Genomic DNA, 19720 nt, shown 5'->3' with positions numbered 1-19720 from the left:
ACACAGCATCATTCTATCTAAATGGTTTTTCCCACAGCCGTGTTCAATAAACTTCACACAGCATCATTCTAGCCAAATGGGTTTTCCCACAGCCATGTTCAACAGACTTGACACAGTATCATTCTAGCCAAATGGGTTTTCCCACAGCCATGTTCAACAGACTTGACACAGCATCATTCTAGCCAAATGGGTTTTCCCACAGCCATGTTCAACAGACTTGACACAGTATCATTCTAGCCAAATGGGTTTTCCCACAGCCATGTTCAACAGACTTGACACAGTATCATTCTAGCCAAATGGGTTTTCCCACAGCCATGTTCAACAGACTTGACACAGCATCATTCTAGCCAAATGGGTTTTCCCACAACCGTGTTCAAAGGACTTGACACAGCATCATTCTAGCTATTCATAGCCAATTAAATAATCTGCGAAATGATGGTTGATTATCTCTGACTGCTTTACCTTTTAACTGATTCCATGAAAATGCATCTTTTAATTGACTCCATGAAAAACTGCCCTGTGGATAGTTTTTCATGGGCTATAAGCTGGACTGTATGTATGGACTACGTGCTTCAAACATGTATAGCAGTGCTAAAAACTTAAAGGGTGTTTTTTATTTTTTCCTAAGATTATCAAAAGTCAAGCTTTTTGTGTGACACGTGTTATGGCATGTATTTCTCATACATTGAGCTACTTGGTATGTACATGCATACTGATATCAACAAGAGGTCTTACGTTTGGTGACTATGTACATATTTGATGTATACATGACATTTTTGGGACTCTGTTGCTGGCACAGTCATTAAATAGGATATGAGCATTTATAAAGATCAGAACTGTAACAGCATCTGTTCAACAGTTGGAAGAAAACAACAAAAGACCTACATGTATCAGCCATTTGGTTTGTCTTCATCATGACACAGGCACTAAACGTAAAACTAAGCTACAAGTATTGCATACTTGAAGTACCATAAAACACCAGACCAAACCAGTATTAATCATCCTGAGTTCTGACAAATGCAAAACTCTTTTTCTGAATAATATACATTACATGCAGATGAGCTTTGCTGTTTTCTATCAGTGTCATTTCTTTTTGTCACCCCTTTCCATGTTTAAGTTTTAACTTTTGAACTAATGGAGACATTTTGAAACATTACCAAGATGTATGAGTAAAAGGGTGTTGTTTAAAATATATATGTCCCTTGCTTGAAGGTCAAGGTTAGAGCAAAGGAAGGTAACTTTGTCACCTCTTTCTGTGCAACTTATTGCCACTTATTGTGATATCTGGTCATTAGTTTTTAACTACAGGGTCGGCATAATTTCATGATAAATTACCTAGGTTGACATCCCAGCTCATCAGTCAAGGTCAGAGATAGGGAAGGTAACTTGGACAGTTGTTTCATTGTAAACTATTTTGTATCTAGTCTGTAAAAATTGAACGGTTGGAAATAATTTTATGAATTTGGCCCAGGTTTACACCATTACAAGACAGTGTGTTGCCTCAGTTCCCATGCTTCAAGGTCAAGGCCAAAGCAGGGGTAAATGCAGTTTTGTTTTCAGGTTCAGTAATCCCTCAGTGTCAGGGTTATTATAAGGGGCAGGCAATACAGGCAAGCTCCCAGTGTGCCAAACTTGGCACCATTTCATAGAGTTTGTGTGATGCTGTTTTGTCCAGACTAGTGCAAACTTGTGATAGCTCTGCTTAGTGTGACCTATTTCTTTGTCTGATTTGATGCTTTTAGGTTATTTCATGGGTGGCAGAGCGGTCGAATGTGCTTACCTTTGACAATCACTGCCATCTCACCTGTCTGCATGGCATTGAGTCTTGGGCTTAGCCAATGTGAGTATGTGAGAAAGCTGCCAGTAGCTTCTTACTGGTTTGTGTTTTCCCAGGTTCTTCCTCCACCAGTTATACTGGCCACCATATATTGCCTATCTTGCATTGAGAAATAGCGTTAGACCCCAGAACAACAACAAATTTTAGCTAGATACATCATGATTATGTTGTGACTGAAGTTTTACTCAGGCCCATGTCATGATTATATGATATGTTGCATTAGGCCCATATCACGATTATATGATGTCACATCGGGCCCATGCTATGATTATATAATGTCACATCAGGTCCATGCCATGGTTATATAATGTCACATCAGGCCCATGCCATGATTATATGATTTGTCACATCAGGCCCATATATGTCACATCGGGCCCATGCCATGAGTTTATGTCACCATGTCATGATTATGTGTCACATTAGGCCCATGCTATGATTATATTTGTAACATTGGGCCAATGTCATGATTATATGATGTCACATCAGGCCTGTGCTATGATTATATGTCACACCAGGCCCATGCCATGATTATATAATGTCACATCAAGCCCATGCCATGATTATATGATTTGTCACATCAGGGTCATATATGTCACATCAGGCCCATGCCATGATTATGTCACATTAAGCCCATGTTATTTGTCACATTAGACCAATGTCATGATTATATGATATATCTCATTAGGCCCATGTCATGATTATATAATTCACATCAAGCCCATGTCATGTCATGATTATATGGTATGGCATCTATCACAGGAAGGCTGTTAACTTCATTGTGAAGTTTGAAGTTAAAGGAAACATAACTTATTTAACATAACCTATTTCTGCAGCTGGTTTTAATTTTGTTTAACTACTTGAGATATTATGAAGGAAAAATCACCCATGTATGCCCCATTCCTAGACTGTAAAGGATCTCCACATACATTATAAAATATAGATATATGTTGATCAAGGTCTGTTAAAAATTTAAAAGTGTTGGTTCTTGTTGTATTTTGATGACATGTGAAAATGTCTTGAAATTGTACTGTGTAAATGTTTTGGAAATTTCATGGAAGATTATGAATCAGCTCTTAAGGGAAGAACTATAATATATGATGTATTTTTAGCATGGTCTTCCTTGGACAACCTAAACAGCCTAAATTAATTTGAAATACTGATTAGTACTATCATTTGGAACAATGTTGTCATATGAAATGATGATATCAAATGGAAGGAAATAGACATACAAATGTTATCATTTGAAATAACATCAAATGGAAGGAATAGTTATACAAAAAATGTTGTCATGTAAAATGATGATATCAAATGGAAGGAAATAGACTTACAAATGTTGTCATGTGAAATGATATCCAGTGGTAGGAATAGTTATACAGATGTTGTCATGTCAAATGGTTGGAAATAGCCATACAGATGTTGTCATGATAAATGATATCAAATGGTAGAAGAAACTTAGACTTGAGATCTAGGAAAAAGAAATTGTCTAGAGACAAGAAGTACAGAATTGGTTTGACATTGAAATCCACAGCCAGATTTCACTTTTCATTGCAATGCAGCTATGTTTTATCTGTTGTTTAAAATTATAAATGGTTCTATTTTTGTATGTTTGCCTATTTCTCCTCTCAATTCAGAAGAAAGAGAAGGGTGAGAGCTGGACACAGAGGGAAAGGAGGAGACAGAGGGAGCAGAACAGACACAGATTCGGAGGAGGGGGAAGAGGAAGATGATGAGGCTTCTGTGGAAATTTCCCTTCCAGCAATCATCATCTTCTTTGTTCTTGTCTGCACATTCATTGTCCTGCTATATTTTTTCTATGACTATCTAGGTAGTACATACATACATACATACACACACACACACACACACACACACACACACACATACATATGCAGCATTATTTACATCATAAAACAGATTAATGAAAAGAGCTTTTAGTACAGCTAGTGTTCATGCATAACTGTTAGGTATGTATGAATGTGTACTTACAGATTTTGGGTGGAGGGGCTAGATGTAGAATAAATACCTTTTTTATTTCTATAAAATAGGACACTTTCCCAAAGGGTTTTTCCATTTATTGTATAAAATTAAAGATTTTCAGCTTATAATCATCCACTTTTAAACTGGGTATTTATTAATTCTTCCATCTTTGTACAATTTGTTTCAAATTAATTAATTGGCGTCCACACATAATCCATGAAAAGAAAATAATATTCTGATAATTCCATTATCTGAACAGGCTGATGCTTGTTCTAAACAAGACAGTAAATCTCACTTTTATTAGACTTGGGAACAAAGAATATTTTAACACAACAGACAATATTGTGAATTCGAAACAGTTCCCTTTTTCTTTTCAGGTTTTATTCTGAATAACAAATTCTGTAATATTGATTAATTGTAAATAATGAACAAAAAATTACCTAACAAATAATGAATTATCAGCTAGCCAAGAGTTCAGTGCCACTTCATTACTGCTGCTAATTTTCATTTTGGTATAAATGTCACCAGCAAAGAAATTGCATGCCCTTAAATGTTCACATGTGTTTGTTCCTGTAAAACTTATTCATGTCTCATATAAATAATTGGCTAATGTATGTAGTACATTTTCAACATAATACCCACACCATGTAAACTCAGAAAAGATCTAGACTCAATTTTCGGACAGTATAGATTATCATAATAAAACGCACACAAGCATCATCATGAACAATATCCTTTCATGTGTTTACATACAAGAAGAGTTGCTTCCCTTTCACCATGTTTGAGGCTTCCACTTTGAAGGTACTTTCTTTTTCCAGACATAGTGCACTTTATAAACTACATGTTTTTGAGACTGTTTTGAACCACAAAGTGATTTTGGGTAAAGACTTGCAAGGTTGTAATTTCCAAGAATGTCATGTTTGGAATGTTTAATCAGTTGATTCTGTCCAGCAAAGAATGCCAGGGTCAAAACATGTGCTTAGGATGTGGATAATAATATGTAAGTTTGGATGAAATGAGGCTGTGTGCATTTTATATGACAAGTGCCAGTATTGCATTCAATATATTATACATAATTATTGGACCACTCTGGTGGCCTAGTCGTTAGAGCATCTGCCTCAGATGCGGGAGGTTATGGGTTCGATCCCCAGCCAAGTCATACCATAGGCTTACAAAAATGGTACTAACAGCTGCCTCGCTTGGTGCTCAGTATTAAGAGGTTAGTGTTAGGACTGGTTGGCCTGGTGTCAAGATAATGTGACTGGGTGGGACATCATGCTACATATCTATGGCATGATGCCCCAGTGCTAGACATCACTATAAACTGTCACACTGCAGACATCGTAGCGATATGACTGAAAAATTGTTAAAGCTACGTTAAAAATCCAAATCACACACACGTACATACTTTTTATCTGTGATACAACATCCATTGTCTATAAACTGCTATTTTAAACCTTTTTCCCAAGACCACTGGACTGGTTTCAATGCAGTTCTACAGAAAACATTCTGGCATAATGTGTTTTCAATTATTTATACAAATGTTGTCAGTCTGCCATCAAATATGGCCACCATTACTAAAAATATATTTAAAAATACCTGTAACCACTTTCACTCAAAAACTGCCCAACAGAATTTGACCACATTGTACATAAAGAATCCTTGCAGGAATGGTTTTCAATTTTATACATGCTGATTTGCCATAAAATATGGCTTCCATTACTGAAAATTTTTATCTTTCTATCTAGGCAGTGTTTGTAAGACAGGATAAATCTGTATATCTATAATAGGTTGCAATCTAATGCCTGTTCCAAAAATTTGCATACTTTCAGACCATTCTTGAATTGAGGAGTATATTTGTTCCATTTCAGTGTATGTTGTGATAGGACTGTTTGTTATCGCTGGTTCCTCAGGCCTGTACTACTGCCTGAAGCCGATGTTCAACAGAATGATTCCTGTCACGTGCAGGTATCAATCTATTCAGAGACTATCAGGAGTATGTGTGTGTGTGTTCATTATACAGATTTATTTTCTTTTGGGGGGGACAAATATTGTAGATTTTTTGGTTTTATCAATTATTGATGTATTTTCAGAAAGCAAATATTAATGGATAATTTTTACAGCAAATCCTTTGTTGTTTCAGTACTGACATAACTCGAAAGATTTGCCTGTCCTGGGTCACATAAGGAATTCTTTAGACTGTGTTCTCAGAAACTCCAACAACTGAAATCGCAAATAAACAAAATTCTGTACCTAGAACTCAGAACTTTGATATGATTAAAACATTTGAGATTTGTTTGGCATAAATGGATTAGTTTAGCAGATTGGAAAGATTATTGTTACTTGTTTATTCTCGAATAAACAGTAACACAGAAAGAGTGAAAACAACAAGCTTTTTAAAATTTAACAAATAATTTATTTCCCTGGAAAAATTCTGTGAAAATGAAAAAAAGAGAAGAACTTAAAGCTTCAGCAATCAAATCCAAAAATAATCTAAGAATAATCCATGAATTAAATTGCAAAAGTCCTTGTAATAAATGTTCTAATAATTTCAAGTTCAAATCCTGATGGAAAATCCAGGATGGATGATGATGACGTATACTGTATTCAGTACTGTGCTTATCTACAGTTCCTTGTAGAAATACAAATAATGGCACTCCAATGTTGGAAATCCAAATTAAATTTGTAAGCATTGTCTTTCCAAAATTTCTTTGTGACCACTCCTCAAAATATTTCCAGAGAAAAAAGAATTAATCTTTTTGAAATCCAACTGATCTGAAGAAAATTGTAACTCAAAATCTGGCTACAACATATTAACTTGACATCAGTGTAAAAAAGTCCAAAAACTGAGAAATCTCTCTCTGTGCATCTCTATTAAAACTAACAAATGCACAGTAATGGAAAAACCAGATTTGCAAAATCGAAAGGGGGGGTCACGTGATCATGTTTATGTCATGTACATTAAAAATGACCCTGACAAAAACCAACCATTTTAAAATAAAATAGAACTTGTTTATGAAGGTTGCTACAAATTCTGAAACAAGGTCGGGATTTAGATCAACACCTGGTGTTTACGAAAGAATGATTCGGGTCAACTGATTTTCTGGAAGAATATCTCCAGTGAATAAATTTTACATTATAATAGCATATAATAGAATAAAAATTTAAAATTGACAAACAATTAAATTAAAATGAATTAAATAAATCAGATATATGTAACATTTTAATTGACATTACCAAGGACATCGCTCTGTTTGAAAAGTAACTAAGTATTGTCCTAGTTAGAGAGATTTGTTTGTCATAAATTTCAGTGATAACAACTGTAGCTCTAAAAGGTATCTTTGGTCATCTTTAATTCAGTGGAAAGTGAAAAATTCTAAGGTAAGGGGACTGTAGTTCTAAATGATATCTTTGGTCATCATCATTTCAATGGAAAGTGATAAATTATAAGGTAAGAGGACTGTAGTTCTAAAAGATATCTTTGGTCATCATCATTTCAATGGAAAGTGATAAATTCTAAGGTAAGGGGACTGTAGTTCTAAAAGATATCTTTGGTCATCATCATTTCAGTGGAAAGTGATAAATTATAAGGTAAGGGGACTGTGGTTCTAAAAGATATCAATGGTCATCATCAATTCATTGGAAAGTGATAAATTATAAGGTAAGGGGACTGTGGTTCTAAAAGATATCAATGGTCATCATCAGTTTATTGGAAAATGATAAATTCCAAGGTAATGACTGTAATTTGAAAAGAAGTTCATTGTTCAAGTCAGAATCCAGCAAATAATTAGTGCCCAGTTTGGATAACATACAAGTGGAAAAAACAAAACATTTTCTTGTTTTCTAAAATCTTATTTACACTACATTTTGTGATTATAAAGAATGATATATGTTTCTGCAAACTTTTTTAGGATTTGTTATGAAACATCAGATTTGTTTGCATGTTATAACCATTTAAGTATACTGGTAGGTGAACTAAATTAAACTTTTAAATTGTTAGTCATTAAATTTGAAATTCAAGTCCTTTTTATTTCAAATCTAAGCCATATATAAAAAAAACTCTCTTTCCCATTTTGCTAACATCATGCAGAGCTGTTGGACTTTTAGGAAACATTTTTCCAATGCAAAACTCCAACTACCATATATATATTCGCATATAAGTAATGCCCAACTGCAAACAACCTTAAATCCTTATCTACCATTGTATCATACACCAACAGATCAGGTTCTGTGTTGTTCTAATGAAGCATGAAATTCTGTACTTCATCATATGTAGACTAATCAATGAGATCAGGCCATTTCAGCAGTTTTTCAAAAATAATTTCATGCATATCTGATCTTTAGGTGGAATTTTTGTACACAAACAACATTCTTGGTACATTGGAGGAAACCTCCACATGATGTAGGCCAATGAAATTTTGGTTTTCATATCTAAATGATCTCATAAGATATTCAGGTGGGTGTAATGAGCGCAATTTATTCAGTTGATTTGTTTTTCAAAAATTAAAATTTGTCACAAAACTAGTAACACTGCTGTTTGCTGTTCTGGGAAAGGTCTTTTTTCTGTTTTCGATTGATGATATTTTTTTGTGATTTGAGAATTTAAACTATTCCAGGATTCCTCCAAATAAAGTGCCTTGCTTCAGAAGTCGACCTGATGCTAAGAATCTGTTCCTTCTTGGTCTTTGTTTAGCTGTTGGAATATTTTGGGCTGTACAGAGGAAAGCAACGTGAGTAGATATATTTGAGGAACTGTTGAAACACTCACACAAGCTCAATACATCTTTAGGGGGCCCTGAGTGGCAGAGTGGTCTAAAGCACTCTCCGTTACAGAAAACTGCCATCTCACATCTGTCTGGTCTGCGTGGGTTCGAGTCTAGGATTCGGCCAATGTGGGTATGTGAGAAAGTTTGCCAGTAGCTTCTTGTGGGTCATTGGTTCTTCCTGGGGGTTTTCCGGGTTCTTCCTCCACCATTAAAACTGGCTGCCATTCGTAGCGTATCGTGTGCAGAAAAATGGCATTAAACTGCACAATAACAACAACAACAACAATACATCTTTAGTGTGGTAAAAAAGATAATTAAATGCCAGGTATCAAGTAATAGGAACACATTATAATACCACAGAGCCTGGCAAAAATAATGTGATACACAAGAGGCAATTTTCTTGATTCAATGGAGGAAGCTCGACATTCTGATGACTTTGGCCCATGTGTACACATCCAGTTCACAGCCTTGATTAAAGTAAGTGTCCGCCTCAGATGCAAGAGGTCGTACGTTTCAACCCCGCCCAAGTCATACCAAAGACTTATAAAAATGGTGCTAGCAGCTGCCTTGCTTGGTGCTCAGCATTAAGAGGTTAGTGCTAGGACTGGTCAGTCTGGTGTCAGGATAATGTGAATGGATGGGACATGATGCTACATATCTTTAGCATGATGCCCCAGTGCTAGACATCACTATAAAACTGCCACACTGCTGACAATGTCGCGATAACACTGAATTTTTTAAAAAGCTATGTTAAAACCCAAATCTCACAGACACACCCTTGATCAAGGTCAGTGTTAAAGTTGTTTACATTATAGCTATAAAAAAACAGGTCATATTAACAAAAAAAGGGGGTATCATGTTCACTCTTGTTATACTCTTGTCTTTACATGATTTATAAACACTTTTCTTAAATCATATCAAAGGTGTCATTTAAAATAGGTCATTAAAAAGCAGACACGTTAAAACATGAAATTTGTGTCAAATATTTGTGAACAAATACAGCATTGTTGAGTTATGTTTTGTAAGCAGGTCGCTCATGCAAAAACGGATATGTCCAATCCCAGTAATTTCTGAGCAGGAAAACTATGATTCCAATCTGCTACAGTGGAAAAATCTATATCCAGATGTGCACACATTAAAACCTCTCAATCATCAGTCACTCTCTACTTGGCATCACTTGAATGACTCACTAAGTCTAGTACAGTCTTAAGGCTACAGTCACTGTCTACTTGGCATTACTTGAATGACTCACTAAGTCTAATACATTCTCAAGGCTACAGTCACTCTCTACTTGGCATTACTTGAATGACTCACTAAGTCTAATACATTCTCAAGGCTACATCACTTTCTACTTGGCATTACATGGATGACTCGTTAAGTCTAATACATTCTCAAGGCTACATCACTTTCTACTTGGCATTACATGGATGACTCGCTAAGTCTAATACATTCTCAAGGCTACATCACTTTCTGCTTGGCATTACATGGATGACTCGCAAAGTCTAATACATTCTCAAGGCTACATCACTCTCTACTTGGCATTACTTGAATGACTCACTAAGTCTAATACATTCTCAAGGCTACATCACTCTCAACTTGGCATTACTTGAATGACTCACTAAGTCTAGTACAGTCTCAAGGCTACAGTCACTCTACTTGGCATTAATTGAATGACTCACTAAGTCTAATACAGTCTCAAGGCTACAGTCACTCTCTACTTGGCATTAATTGAATGACTCACTAAGTCTAATACATTCTCAGGGCTACAGCCCTATATATACATACATATATATATATATATATATATATATATATATATATATATATATATATATATATATATACACACATATTATTATTGTTGTTATTATTAATATTAATTTTATTATCTGATTATTATTATTTTAAGATATCAATGGTAAAAGAAATGGACTCCAGCTTCTTCCATTGTGAACTTGCTCAAAGTTATTTTCTAGACAACTTGTCTTTAACAAGCTAGTAAAATCACCTTAGAAACGTATAGGCAGAAGTTAAAGAGCAGTCTTTGGCAGCATCTGTTTCCGCATCTTGCATGTGTTATGCTTGTCTTATCTTTAAAATTGTCAAAATATAATGCTTTGACTAAAACTGTTTGAAGACTTTTGATTCAAATATGCATTTTGATTGGATGATCCTAAACTTGGATCTTTTCAGATATGCCTGGATTCTACAGAATATTCTTGGATACACTTTCTGCATCAATATGCTGAGGACAGCTCATTTACCAAGCTTAAAGGTACAGTCTGTTCACTTTATCTAGCATTTTTATTCAGACATTTGTGTTTATATGGCCTTGACACTAAAATAATTTTATTGTCATGACCACTTATCTGGGAAGTGAAATATTGTAATCACTTTTCAAATTGCATTGGAGGTGGATGGTGACATCATATAAGGTTTTGGTAAATGTTTTTTATTTGCACATATTTGTACCCCTTCATAAATTCTTATACTTGGGACGAGTCATTATGAAGTTAAGACAGTTTCATTCTGCATGTTTGCTCACCCCTTTTACCTAGATCAAGTTCACAGTGCAAGAAAATTTGCATTAAGGTTTGCTTACAGTTTTTAATTTGCTTCATTTTCCTGAACTCCTGGTGGTTTTTCTTCATACATGGCATGAGTTGTTTTGAAGCTACTTCATGCTGAGACACATTCTTGTCCCTTTATTTTTGTGACCAAGGTCATTCATAAGAACTTTTTATTAAGATTTTGTTAAATGTTTTTATCATTTGCTTACATTTCCTAAACCCCAAGACAGATTTTGTTTATACATTCAATGAATAATTTAGAAGCTTCATCAATTCATTCTCTGACACGTTACCTCTCCTTTTGACCTTGGGATGAAGGTCACATAGTTTACATCAATGCTATGATTGTGGGCTCAACATGCAGGCCAGGTCTTCTCATTCTGACACAAATTTCTTATGAATTTGAATGGCCGTCTCTGTCTGGAATACCATATATACTCAATTGTAAGTTGACCCCACCGTTTTAGGGCTACAAAAATTCAATTTCAGTTTGATCTTCCTGTGAGCATTTTGCAAGTCATTTCTATCTGAAAGGGTGACTTGTTGTCAGTGATTCAGAGTTGCCCTTTGGAAAAATAAAAAGCCAGACTGAATAGATATATTGATAGATAGGAAGAATAAAGACAAAAGCTAATCAAAAATACATTTATGTTATTGAGTGCAATGTGTCAAAAATAAATTGACAACTTTCAATTTGTCCATCTCTGTGTAATAAGATCCATAATGATTGAAATTTTAAATATAAAGCCATTAAATCATTTGTATGTCGGTATAAAAATAGTAATTCAGAATGATCCAGTTCACAATATCCCATATTGTGTTAATTCCATGCATCTTACAGATAAACAGTGAAAGTTAAGACCACATTTTTGTCATTCAGCCTATCCTATAAATGTCACTATTAAATGTCATCTGGTACAAAGTCCAAGAATTCAACCTCAGTGTCTGAAATCCACTGTCATCTAGACACTAAATCCTCATTGTCTAGTCATTGTAAATACTGCCTGACTCTTTCCTTGACTTCACTGTCATCTAGACACTAAATCCTCTTTGTCTAGTCATTGTAAATACTGCCTGACTCTTTCCTTGACTTCACTGTCATCTAGACACTAAATCCTCTTTGTCTAGTCATTGTAAATACTGCCTGACTCTTTCCTTGACTTCACTGTCATCTAGACACTAAATCCTCATTGTCTAGTCATTGGAATTACTGCCTGACTCTTTCCTTGACTTCACTGTCATCTACACACTAAATCCTCATTGTCTAGTCATTGTAAATACTGCCTGACTCTTTCCTTGACTTCACTGTCATCTAGACACTAAATCCTCATTGTCTAGTCATTGTAAATACTGCCTGACTCTTTCCTTGACTTCACTGTCATCTAGACACTAAATCCTCATTGTCTAGTCATTGTAAATACTGCCTGACTCTTTCCTTGACTTCACTGTCATCTAGACACTAAATCCTCATTGTCTAGTCATTGTAAATACTGCCTGACTCTTTCCTTGACTTCACTGTCATCTAGACACTAAATCCTCATTGTCTAGTCATTGTAAATACTGCCTGACTCTTTCCTTGACTTCACTGTCATCTAGACACTAAATCCTCATTGTCTAGTCATTGTAAATACTGCCTGACTCTTTCCTTGACTTCACTGTCATCTAGACACTAAATCCTCTTTGTCTAGTCATTGTAAATACTGCCTGACTCTTTCCTTGACTTCACTGTCATCTAGACACTAAATCCTCTTTGTCTAGTCATTGTAAATACTGCCTGACTCTTTCCTTGACTTCACTGTCATCTAGACACTAAATCCTCATTGTCTAGTCATTGGAATTACTGCCTGACTCTTTCCTTGACTTCACTGTCATCTACACACTAAATCCTCATTGTCTAGTCATTGTAAATACTGCCTGACTCTTTCCTTGACTTCACTGTCATCTAGACACTAAATCCTCATTGTCTAGTCATTGTAAATACTGCCTGACTCTTTCCTTGACTTCACTGTCATCTAGACACTAAATCCTCATTGTCTAGTCATTGTAAATACTGCCTGACTCTTTCCTTGACTTCACTGTCATCTAGACACTAAATCCTCATTGTCTAGTCATTGTAAATACTGCCTGACTCTTTCCTTGACTTCACTGTCATCTAGACACTAAATCCTCATTGTCTAGTCATTGTAAATACTGCCTGACTCTTTCCTTGACTTCACTGTCATCTAGACACTAAATCCTCATTGTCTAGTCATTGTAAATACTGCCTGACTCTTTCCTTGACTTCACTGTCATCTAGACACTAAATCCTCATTTTCTAGTCATTGTAAATACTGCCTGACTCTTTCCTTGACTTCACTGTCATATGTGGGTGATTATGTGGAGACTGAGCAGGGGCTCCATAATCAACATTTTGATCATACAGTCTGTACAACCTATTAAAAGATGCAGCTGAACACATTTCAGTTTTGCAGCAAGATCATACAAAGTTCAAATAGCCACCCTCTGTTACTTGGCACTGAGCAAAAAACTTGGGAATCAAATCTAACTTAAGGAAAAGGAAAATACAATTTAAATCAAAACTTTTATTTTATTGAAAATAGTGTTTATATGGAAAAACATTTTTGTCAATACCAATACGGGTTTTTTGGACTTCCATGAGCACTGAAGCTTTATACTTCCTAGTAAACATGTATAACAAACAGCATTGATGGCAATTATGGTGGGTAGTATTAAAATTATTAAAATCCAAATAACTGTAGATACTGTATTTGGTAATGAATACCATTATGAGATAGATAAACACAGTGCTAACCATAAATGCATTTCTCAGTGGGAATAGCGGCATGAAAACATACAAATATTTGAAATGACAGTATATTTATGTACTGCAGACATTTTGAGTTTCCAACATCACCCCTAGATTCATAAAATATTTTTGTAGGTTGCACTTATAAGATGAACCTTATTCTGCATGAATCGAATTTTCAGTACAAAAAAAAAGGTTGATTTATAAGTATGTACAGTAGTGTTAGCACAACATATCATAATTTACTGCAATAATTTTGTATACCCTCTGTCTTTCCATTGAATTTGTATGCCAGGATCAAAAGCTTTGGCCTGATCTGCTCCATTATACTAATTTGTTTACTGTGACAGAGTCATTATTATTCTCTAAAGCGAGCACTGATAGTGTGACAAGGATGTGCTGTCAGTGTTGAAACATACAAGAAAGTACATCTTTCAGTATTGCTAATACAAAAGAGGTATTTTCTCTATGTGATAACACTCACTGCATATCAACTGATGTGATTTATTTGATCACCTGTAAAAAATGTAGTATGCAATATGTAATGTTGGGCAAACACTTCAACAAGTTTCGACGAGAATGAATATTCATGGCTTTCAGATAAAACATTATAGAGATCCTCAGTTTTCCTCTAATATTTCAACACTCTTTAACACCAATATTCACTCTCTACTCGATTTTTCATTCATGTCAATAGATATTGTGCATGGTGACATGAATAGACTCATAAAAGAAACTTATTGGATTCGTAAGTTAGATACTTTGTATCCTAATGGCCTTAATGCCAATGCACTATATAAAACCATATAAATTTTTTTAAAGATTGATTTATTGTGTATCCTTTATAACAATATAATTTTTGTTGTGACTGTTTGTCTCTATTTTATTTTATTATTTTACTTATGTATTAAAAGAACTGATAGGAAGGTAACATGCATGCTTAGCCTGCTGTGATGCAAGTGGCACAGTGCATGCAGAGTTGTCCTTAAACTATAGGCATAGAGGTCACTGAGTTGTTGCCTAAGTGGAGTAATTCTGAAATTGTCTGTTTGGGGAGTGCTGTTGATTTGAAGATACCTGACCATTTTCCCTTTCAGATCTGTACCATCTTGCTGATAATGCTGTTTGTTTATGATGTCTTCTTTGTCTTCATCACACCGTTATTCACATCGGTAAGTGGATTATCGTCTGTTCCATGTTTCAGAATCAGAATTAGGATCAGTGTTTTTAAACATCATTTGTAGAAACAAAACATTGTGTAGTTTGTTCAATGTCCACATGTTATATCAGGGCTTAACAAATGTGGCTCATTCTGAATACATCACTGGATATGCATTCTTCTTTTGGAAGCATAACATATTTGCAAATGTTATGCTTGCCAAAGTTATGTTGAGTACCCTCCTCATGTGATGCAATCAGAACATTGTAGTATCATCATTATGCATTTGTCTTTGTACCTAATTGAAACATTAGGAAAGTGCAATTTATTACTGGATCAAAGCACACTATTATAATTCACATTATGGCATCATAGTTTTGTTGTGAATTGCAAGACATGGGTAACATTTTTGTAATAGATTTTTAAAGTTACATATCAGTTTACATCAGGGTTTGTTTTTAACAGCAATACTGGTTAAATATTGCTACTGTTTTGCAAGTTTATTTCTTGGCATACTTGTAGCTGCTTCAGTTTGCATTCATGAGCAGAATCACAATGCCATTCACTGACGAGGCGTGTTCCACAAACACATCACCTTTTCCTGGTGACTTTTCCAGTTGGAAGGCATGAATAAATATCTATCTAATAGAATGGCAATGATCATAAAAACATTTAGCAAATGAAGCCATAAATTCTTAAAATATTGTGGATCTGTGTTTTGTATGACAGCTATCTTGTTAAATCCATTGGTATATAGATAATCCTGTCAGATCAATTTACCTTGCATGGCAGTGGTCTTTACTGACTAAACTTTGGTGATAACTGGTAAATATAGGAAATGTAAGCAACAGTATTTAGCTCACATTTATTATTTTAAAGAATTAAAAAAATGAAATATATATGCTGGAGAGTAGAGCAGAAATAGATCTGGTACAAGTCTGAGTTTTGTTGTCTCTGTAATTCATTTCATTTGGATCATTTGACTTACCAAAAATCACAGAATAACAGCTTGCCAATTTTTTTTTTAAATGACAAAAAGAAGTATTTGTTTTGTGTTAAATGGTGTTTTGTTTGTTACAGAGTGGTGACAGTGTAATGGTGGATGTTGCCACTGGAGATAAAAGCACTACAGGAGAAAAGGTGATTTTTGTCATCCTAGCATTTCTGCTTCAGATACATTACCCATTTACATTTATTTTAGGAAATAATTTCCACTTCCAGACAAATCTAGCCCTCCTGGAAAGATGAACAGATTTGTATTTCCCATCTATGTACAGTATAGAAAATAAAAATAGATTCTGTAGGAAACAACTTTTCTGAGAAACATTTTTAATTACCTGCCCTTGTCATCACTATGACACATACTAGTATATCTCCCAAAGTTTTGTGGATTTGTCTGGAATTTGCTATTGTTTTGGTGTATTATCTGTGCTACGAGTATTGGTATCTTTATTGTCGGTTTTGAATTTGCTATTATACATATTTTTTCACTTTTGTGCACTTATTCACTGACCATATTATTTATATATTTTTGGTGTTTACATGCAGTATTACTGTTGTATAATAGACTAATGTTACCAATTTTGAGGCCATATTTCTGATCCAATATTTTGGTATCAAATATAGGATATAGGTTAATGTATATCACTGTTGGAGATGGGTTTGATGATGAGCAAGATCCATGCCTATTGATAGACCAAGCTTGTTCCCACTCTTGAAACTCTATTTCAGATTGGACCTTGATCAAACTTGATAAGTAGGCCTTTATTGTCAAGATATCCAGAGAGTTTTATTATGAGCAGATTTAAGCATATTAATGAGGTTATCTTGCATTGTATTGACTAAGCTTCTTAAAATCAACTTGATACAAAGGTTGGGAGAGGATTTACACCACTTCTTACAGTGCTTTTTAAGCCTGCTAAGCGTAATGGTCAACTGTTACGTTATGTAATCCAAGTAAGCAATATTAGGCTTACATGGGTCACTTGTTGTTTATAAAGATATTGTTATCAGTTCATGAATTACAACAATCACTTCTAGATGCTCTTGTGAGAAATAAGTCTTCAATGCAGATTTTTTTTAAAAGTACAGGTGTTAGTACTTTCAGATGCTTGATTATGTTTTAGTTAATATTGTGTTAAATGTGTTTAGTTAAGCATGTACAGTGCTATCTCAGGATTGCTCAGTCCTTGATCATACTTAAGCATATACAGTACTATCTCAAGATAGATCTGTCCTTGGTTAAAGGTAACTTTGCCCAGTATGAAAATAGTCTATGTTGACCATTTTGTCACCATCATGACAGGCCACCCATTTATAAGGTGCCTTTTAATAGCAACATGTGTGGCCGGTGGGGGGGGGGGGCACTGTAACAGTATATTTTGACCAAACTTGGTATACTAGTATATCTCAAGATTGTCTTTGATGGATTTAATACTCAGTGATCAAAAAAAATAAACAAGCAGTTTCATTGATCCATGCAGAATTCTTCTCCATAGAGTAGAGTTTCATTTCCTTTGTGGAGCTACTTTTTTTCATGTTTTAGGATTCAAAAATAATTTCCTTCCCTTGAACAGTGTTGCTGTTGACTTGTATAATTAGTAAGCCAGCATTGCCTTAAGTTTCATTTTTATGTCAGTCCAGAGGTATGAGTGACATAAAGCTTCTCAATTATTTACTGACCATAGTGATAATAATTTTATTTTTTTAGCTTCCAATGGTCTTCCAAGTACCACGACTAACAAAAGATGCTGTGAACGCATGCCCCCAGCAATACTCTCTGCTAGGATTTGGTGATATCGTTGTACCAGGTATACTAATTTTCTACATGAAATTTTGTATCAGTGACCAAATTCGGTAATGAAAATCTCAGAGCATTATTAACCTATAATATATACCTGCCAACCTTCTGGGTAGGTTTTGACTTTTCTGAGGCTCAAAAAGTGTTTTGTTTACAAGTGGGGTCAGTGTTTGTGACCCAAATAAGTGCCATTGTGCAATTGAAATTAAGTTCTTGACTTATATAAACTGATAGAAAATGATTCAAAGACATATTAACACAGAGTTTTCACTGGACGACTGCTTATATATCTAGTCAGTCCTGAATGAAAGTAGTGATCAAACCTCAAATGTGGTTACCATGGGGGGGGGGCATCCTGAAAATCTTGGTATCATTACTCCTCCTGGATGGACGGTCATATGGGCCTTTGGTTTTTGTGATATCTAAAAATTTGACAAATCTCATACAGCTATGTCTCCTAGTAAATGGATGGCAAAAAATGCAATATATAGTTATTCCTTTATTAAAATGATACTACTCTAACCTCCAAAATAGCTGCTTTAATGGCCATCTTGAAAATCTTCTGAATAAAGATGGTGTTCATCTGATCTATGAAATGGCACCATAGTGACCATCTTTAAATTCTTCTAGCCACTACTCTTGGTCGAATGATGGAATTAAAATGAGGTTTTCGCCAATGCACTTCTTGCAATATTCATTTTGTGTTGCAACTGCTCTGGTAGCCTAGTGGTTAGAACATCTGCCTCGGATGCAGGAGGTCGTGAGTTCAAACTAAAGTCATACTAAAGGCTTATAAAAATGGTACTAACAGCTGCCTCACTTGGACCTCACCATTAAGAGGTTAGTGCTTGGACTAGTTGGCCTGGTGTCAGGATAATGTGACTGGGTGGGACATCATGCTACATGTCTGTGGCATGATGCCTCATTGCTAGACATCACTATAAACTGCCACACTGCAGGCATCATAGAGATGTGAGTGGAAAATTGTTCAAGCTACATTAAAAATCAAAATCACACATACACTCAGTTTGTTTTGCATGAAAATGGTGTAGATGTGACCACTAACATATCTCTACATTTGTGAAGGAGTTTCGAAAAACAGACCTAATTGACCTTGGAGTCAAGTCAAAGGTCATTGCTTTAAATTTGTATTTTATTAGATTATTGAGTTTTTTGTACAATATGCAGGCAAATTTTCACCAGCCTTAGTATTTTGTTGCATTCCAGTAAACAAGTACATAGTCAAGTCTGACATTTATTTAACTTGGATATGTAAGAAAATATTTTTACCCAATTTGTTATATAGCACTCCCTCAAGAACACCAAAGGGGGTGTCAGTATTCAGCAGCTAAAAAGAAGAAACAGCCTTATCTTGGATTCTCGTAAAAACTTTCAGGCAGAGCACCAGTTCCTTCAAGGAATTCTTGCTGATTAATAATTTTTTCCGATCTTACTGATGAATGTTTACACTTTAACATCCTGTGATCTGATTTGCAGTGAAGGTTTGTTGGCAGGCTACAGCCATGCATTTTACCAGATAGAATTGATTATTTTTGCATTGAAGATTTGTTGGCAGGTACTGCTCCAGTGGTCTAAGTAGTTAGAGCATCCACCCCGGATGTGAGATGTCACAGGTTCGAACCCTGTCCTAGCAAGATCAGTGATTTATTAAAATGGTACTAGCAACTGCCTTGTTTGGCGCTCAGCATTCAGAGGTTAGTGTTAGGTCTGATTGGCCTGGTGTCATGTGAATGAATGGAACATGATGCTACATGTCTCTGGCATTATGCCTTAGTGCTAGACAT

The 19720-nt window shown here is 35.2% G+C and overlaps 1 protein-coding gene across 2 annotated transcripts in view; it reads left to right on the top strand.

Annotated features, from left to right (window-relative positions):
* The window catches only part of LOC149794084 (signal peptide peptidase-like 2B), a 64824-nt gene that overhangs the window by 27385 nt on the left and 17719 nt on the right, over window positions 1–19720 (top strand). The window contains exons 6-13 of one of the 2 annotated variants that reach the window (XM_089968044.1): window positions 3469–3662; window positions 5686–5782; window positions 8431–8544; window positions 10774–10855; window positions 15054–15128; window positions 16196–16255; window positions 17826–17925; window positions 19418–19530. In XM_089968044.1, coding sequence (XP_089824170.1) covers window positions 3469–3662; window positions 5686–5782; window positions 8431–8544; window positions 10774–10855; window positions 15054–15128; window positions 16196–16255; window positions 17826–17925; window positions 19418–19515 — 820 coding nt within the window. In that variant the 3' untranslated portion in view covers window positions 19516–19530. Of the gene's footprint in view, window positions 1–3468; window positions 3663–5685; window positions 5783–8430; window positions 8545–10773; window positions 10856–15053; window positions 15129–16195; window positions 16256–17825; window positions 17926–19417; window positions 19531–19720 lie in introns of those variants that run through there. The other variant, XM_089968043.1, reaches the window with a different exon arrangement.

The sequence above is a fragment of the Sinohyriopsis cumingii genome, chromosome 8 (assembly GCF_028554795.1).
Source record: "Sinohyriopsis cumingii isolate HCF-2022 chromosome 8, ASM2855479v2, whole genome shotgun sequence".
NCBI classification, from domain to species: Eukaryota; Metazoa; Mollusca; class Bivalvia; order Unionida; family Unionidae; genus Sinohyriopsis; species Sinohyriopsis cumingii.
Note: the sequence above shows the minus strand (reverse complement) of the source record. Positions and strands in the feature narration are given on the sequence as shown.